Source organism: Orycteropus afer, unplaced genomic scaffold, assembly GCF_000298275.1.
Source record: "Orycteropus afer afer isolate SDZICR_OR568_19922 unplaced genomic scaffold, OryAfe1.0 scaffold00068, whole genome shotgun sequence".
Lineage (NCBI taxonomy): Eukaryota > Metazoa > Chordata > Mammalia > Tubulidentata > Orycteropodidae > Orycteropus > Orycteropus afer.
The window spans coordinates 10,457,601-10,463,786 of NW_006921655.1; the positions used below are offsets into that span (position 1 = coordinate 10,457,601).

At 38.5% G+C, this 6,186-nt stretch overlaps 1 protein-coding gene across 1 annotated transcript in view; it reads right to left on the reverse strand.

Moving 5' to 3' along the window:
* FMN1 (formin 1) overlaps window positions 1-6,186 on the reverse strand; it is a 586,562-nt gene that overhangs the window by 305,928 nt on the left and 274,448 nt on the right. The window contains exon 6 of the mRNA XM_007940485.1: window positions 3,435-3,585. Coding sequence (XP_007938676.1) covers window positions 3,435-3,585 — 151 coding nt within the window. The remainder of the gene's footprint in view (window positions 1-3,434; window positions 3,586-6,186) is intronic.

Genomic DNA, 6,186 nt, shown 5'->3' on the forward strand with positions numbered 1-6,186 from the left:
TATCTATTGGAGGAAATTTTCTTTGTTGGTTACCAGGGGTGGGAGGGGAGGGGAGGGAATGCTGTTAGATAGATAGAGATAAATATATATATATATATAAAAAAAAGAGTTACAGACAACAAAGATAAATGCTATTACATATACAATCTTGCAATATCAGTAATGACAAACAATAATCTACGAGTGGATATGCAGGCAGACAGTCAAGCTGAATAGGTATGGGTAAACAATTGGGACTACACCTGTGACCATATATAGGTTTGGGAGGTGATATTTCTACATATGTATTTGTATGTGCTATAAATATATCCATGTATGTAGCAGAGCAAATGGAGGAAAAAGTTATGAAAATGCCTTAGTCATAACCAACTATCTTCCATGTATATAGTAGAGCAAATAGGGGAAAAAATTATGAAAACACCTTAGTCATAACCAACCATCTTGAGGGAATGACTCACTGGGCCTGGGAACTTGGACACATAGTCACGGGGGACATTAAGATCAACTGGTATAACATAGTTAATGAAGACAATGTCCTACATCCTACTTTGGTGAGTAGTGCTTAGGCCTTAAAAGCTTGCTAGCAGCCATCTAAAGTGCAACTATTGGTCTCTTCTCATTTGGATCAAAGAAGGATGAAGAAAATCAAAGATATAAGGAAACAATTAGTCCAAAGGACTAATGAACCATGTGAACCCTAGCCTTCATAACACTGAGACCAGAAGAACTAGATGGTGCCCAGCAACTACTGCTGGCCACTCTGAAAGGGATCACAATAGGAGATCCTGAATAGAGTGGGAGAAAAAAGTGGAACAAAACTGAAAATCATAAAAAGGACCAAGCTTACAGGTTTGACAGAGACTGGTGGAATCCCTAAGACTATGGCCCTTAGTCACCCTTCAAATCTAGAACTGAACTTTTAACCCAGTGGTTCAAATTTAAACCAATCACTCACTAGTCAGGCCTATAAGGTGAACAATTATACCCGTAAGGTATGCAGTCCTTAGAACAACCAACCGTTCAAAATCAAAAAGGCAGCATGTGCCCAGGGATAAAGTCCAGAAGGTAGGAAGGAACAGGAAAGAAGGACAAAGGGAAACAGTAAATACAGGGAGGAAGCAGAAAAAGGGCTGTCACATGGCAGGGATTACAATCAACATCAGAGAACAAAATATGGAAGAACTATTGAATGGAAAACCAATATGCTCTGTAAACTTTCACTTAAACCACATTAAAAAGGTTTTTGTTTGTTTGTTTGTTCGTTTGTTCGTTCGTTTGTTTTAAAAAAGAGAAGTCTTCCTGGAAGACTGGCTTTACAAGGTACAGATTCACCTTTTGCCTTTCACATAGGAACTATATAACAGTCTCCTGTTTCAATGAACTTGAGAGGTGAAAAATGTTCAAGATATTTTATCCATAATTCAAATCAGAGGGAAAATCTGACTTGATTAATAGAAAACTGCATTCAGACTTTTCCCATGCTTTCTACTGTAAGGTGTAACTGCTTTCATAATCATAGCATTACTTGATACATCAAATAATGGATAAATATCCACTGTATAATTTAAGAGGGAAGGATTAATGATAATAGTATCATTAGATATTATATACACTTGAAAGCACTGCCTCAAACCCTCTTAGATTTGAAATTAACAGCATCTTGGTGGGTCAGGAAGGAGCTCTGGTAGCACAGTAGATAAAGCATTTGGTTGCTAAACAGAAGGTCAGTGGTTCAAACCTACCAGCCACTCCACAGAATGAACATGGGGCAATCTACTTCCATAAAGATTTACAGCCTTAGAAACCCAAAGGGGATTGCTATGAGTCGGAGTCGTCTCGATGGAAATGAATCTGTGGTTTTTTTTTTTTTTTTTTTTTTTGGTTTGGTAAATCAGGTAAACTCAGATATTATTAATTATACTTTATTGTTGTTGTTGTTGTTATGTGCCGTCGAGTCAAACCCGACTCATAGCGACCCCTCCTTGGGTTTCCGAGGCAGTATCACTACGGAAGTAGGATTGCCCAACCGTCCTTCCAGGGAGTGGCTGGTGGGTTTGAACCGCCAGCCGTCTGGTTAGCAGGCAAGTGTCTTAGCCACTATGCTACCAGAGCTCCCAATTATACTTTATAGAAAAAGTAAACTGTAGCCTACAGAAGGCAGGCAACAAACCCAAGTTCATATAGCAAGTCAAGAGCAGTACCGAAGTCCTATACTTTTCCACAACTCCATATGTATGTTACCATCAAAACAGTAACTCACAGCAGAAATGGCAGCAACAATAGTAAAAAGCAAGAGCAGCTATCATTTGTAAGGTACTATGCTGAGTGTGACATATATATTGCTGCATTTAATCATCACTTACAATGACATTAGGAGCAGATATCATCTCTTGTTATGGTTCAAGGACCAAGACAGAGAATGAAGGAATGTGACCCAGACCACAAAGGAGCAGAACTATGATTCAACCTCAAGACCATCTATTTGTTTGAGAATCTTCAACCTGTTCTCTGGCAGATGGCTGCTCGCTCTCAGATTTCAAGTCATCAAGTCTTTGCTGACCTTCTCAATGAGACCTACTATGAACACTTAATTTAAAATGTACCTTCATCCCCACCCTGCCAAGGTTGATCCTGCTTATCCTGCTCTACCATATGATTTCCTTTTTTTGTTTTTAATGTTAATTGCTAATATAACTTGCGCAAAGGCAGGATTTTGTTTTTTTTCCCCCAAGGAGGGGTCGCTATGAGTTGGATCCGACTCAATGGCAGTGTGTTTGGTTTTGATTAACATATTCCAAATGCCTAGACAGTGCTGTCTAATAGAACCTTTTGTGACGATGAAAATGGTTTGTGTATGTACTATCTAATACAGTAGCTGCAAGTCACAAGAACAACACTTGAAATGTGGTTAGTGCAACCTGAAGGACTGAATTATTTATTTATTTAATTTTAAATTTAAATAGCCACATGTGGCTGGCTAGTGGTTACCATACTGGATGGTGCAAGCCTGGAACAATGCCTAGCATAAATATATCCCCAATAAAACAATGCCTAGCATAAATATATCCCCAATAAATATTTGTTAAGTGACTAAACTTAAAAATATGCAAATAAGACCTATTTTCCACATGGCCTACAGACTATTTTCACTAAATGTAAATTAAAATTTATACTTTTTTCCACCAGAATAAATGACTGAAAAAATGTCCAGATTAAAATTTAATTAAGAAAACAGTCTGAAAATTCAGATGACATGGCCAAAATAGCAAGCACAACACTCTGAAACTATTGGTTCTTTTTTACCATTGTGACACCAAAACTTCCAAAACATTTTCTGAAAACCAAGAGAAAGCAAATCAGCAGGACATAATGAATTCCCATACAGAACAAAAATTATATATAGAATTACAACTGTTATTATAATCACTCAATACCTTTTTGACCTTGTTTTTCTTCTCATAGGTCTCTGACAGAGGTTTTTTCTTCTGTTGAGTTGTGTCTTTGGAGAATAAATACTCAAATTCACTAGTATCCCGAATATCAGGTTCTTCTAAGGAATCCCATAAGGTTGGTGTAGCATTTTGGCTTAAAAAAGAAAATGAAAAGTTAAACATAAGAGCTGAAATATAATAAAATTTTTCTCAATTCATTTTTTAAAAATTAATTGTTAAAAACACAAAGAAGCTTCTTTTCACATTGTAATTTTTTTTTTATAAATTTCTTTTTAAAAGTCAAAATATACTACACAAAATTAAAGCAAACACATATTTCTAAGAAAGGGTCAGTCAAGTCAAAAGTCACTGCCATCGAGTTGACTGCGACTCATAGCAACCTCTCCTTGGGTTTCTGAGGCGGTATCACTATGGAAGTAGATTGCCCAGTCTTCTTTCTGAGGAGTGGCTGGTGGATTTTGAACCACCAGCCTTCTGGTTAGCAGTCAAGTGCCTTAGGTTCTATGCCACCAGAGCTACTTAAGAAAGGGTAGACAGTAGATATAATCAAAGAAAGAGATCCAGAGAAATCCTGTGGGACTAGATAGCCTGTGATTCAGATCACAGAGTCCATGCACATTGTGCCTCTCTCGGTCTTGTGGCATTTCCACAATGGGGAAGGAGACATATTATAAAACCTCAAAACATAACCAATTTTGAGACCCTGATGAATATTCTTAAGACTAAAAATGGAGTACTAAAGTAAAGATTTTGACCATCTTTGGACTTTTTTCTAATAGTTTTAAATATGTTTTTCAGGATTAGCTCGGGTAAACCCAGCACAAGGCCTGTAACATGTGAACAGCCGTGCTCATTTAAAAATACTTGATTTATAACCACCCTCCCACCACATACACACACACAAAAATAACAATAACAAGAAAAGCAAATAAAAAACCTCTTCATAGTACTATCCCCCAAAGGGATTTCAACTAAAGCAACTATGTGGAGAAAGACTGATTTGTTTTTGTCTTCCAGAGACAGGGAAACCCTAGTTTTCAAGTGGAGAGATGTGGAAAATCAGACAGAAGCACTGCCTCTGAGCCAATGCAGATGAGTTCCTCCCCTCACTCCCTTCAGTCGGGAAACATCTTCCAAATGCCAATTTTCCTTATATCTTTTTAAAAAACATGTTGAATGCCCATGTTGGTGTGTTGCCGTCCAATTGTTTTCAACTCCCAGTAACTTCACGTACAGCAGAGCAAAACACTGCCTGTCCTGCCCCATCCTCACAATAGCTGCTATGCTTAAGCTAATTGTTGAAGCCACTGTATCAATCTATCCCATTGAGGGTCTGCCTCTTTTTTGGCTGACCATCTACTTTACCAAGCATGATGTGCTTCTCCAGGTACTGGTCCTTTCTGATAACACATCCAAAGTATGAGAGGCGAAGTCTCACCATCCTCACTTCTAAGGAGCATTCTGGCTATACTTCCTCCAAAGACAAATTTGTTTGTTCTTCAACCAGTCCATGGTACATTCAATATTCTTGGCAATACCACAACTCAAATGCATCAGTTCTTCTGTAGTCTTCTTTATTGTTCATAGACAGAAAAAAAAATCTCATCTACACATTTATTATTTAAAACTATGCAAGCAATGTTATAATATTTAATATCTAAATGCCTTTACCTTCATTTCAACATGTATTTTTACAGTCAATGAACACTAAAAAAACCAGCTACTATTATATGAAGCAAGGCACTGCTGTGGAGTCAGATCCAACTCATAGCAACCCCTCCTTGGGTTTCCAAGGTGGTATCACTACGGAAGTAGAGTACTCAACCTTCCTTCCAAGGAGTAGCTGGTGTGTTTGCACTGCCAGCCTTCTAGTTAGCAATCAAATGCCTCAGTCACTATGCCACCAGAGATCCCACTATTACCTGAGGTGGTCTACAAATTTACTACATTCTCCCATAAAGATTAACAACAACAACAAAAAAAAACTCACTGCTGTCAAATTGGATCGCCCAACCTTCTTTCTGAGGAGGGGGATTTGAACCGCCAGCCTTCTGCTTAGCAGTCAAATGCCTTAGGCATTACGCCAACAGAGCTCCCCCATAAAGATTATGGCCTAGGAAACCCTATGGGAAAGTTTACTTGGGGTCGTTGTGAACTGGAATCAACTGGACAGCATCCAACAATATATAAAATATATGTAAGTTATAAAGCATAAAATATAAGCAATACCAGTGAAATTATCAGCCAACCCAAGGGCTAGAACACTTGTAATGAAGCTCATCTATCTATGTGCTCCTTCCTCAACCATCCCCCTTTTCCACTCACTTAACCTCATTTTAAAGAGCTGAACCCAGAAAGGGAAATCTTTACTAGGAAAGAGAGGTAATTTTGGAACATGCAGCATTATTAAGGACTGCTAGTCTGAGCTCAGGAGCTCTGGTGGCATAGTGCCTAAGGCATTTGACTGCTAACCAGAAGACTGGCAGTTCAAACCTACTAGCCACTCCTCAGACAGAAGGTTGGGCAATCTACTTCCATAGAGATACCACCTCAGAAACCTAAGGAGGGGTCGCTGTGAGTTGGAATAGACTCGACGGCAGTGAGTATGGTTTGGTTTTTGGTTAGTCTAAGCTCATGAATATGTTCTCTGAACCTTGCCCTTGAGCGGAGAATCGCTAAAGCAAACGGAAGAAATGGAAAGGTAAAAGAGCTGAACAGAAGATTTCAGAGAGCA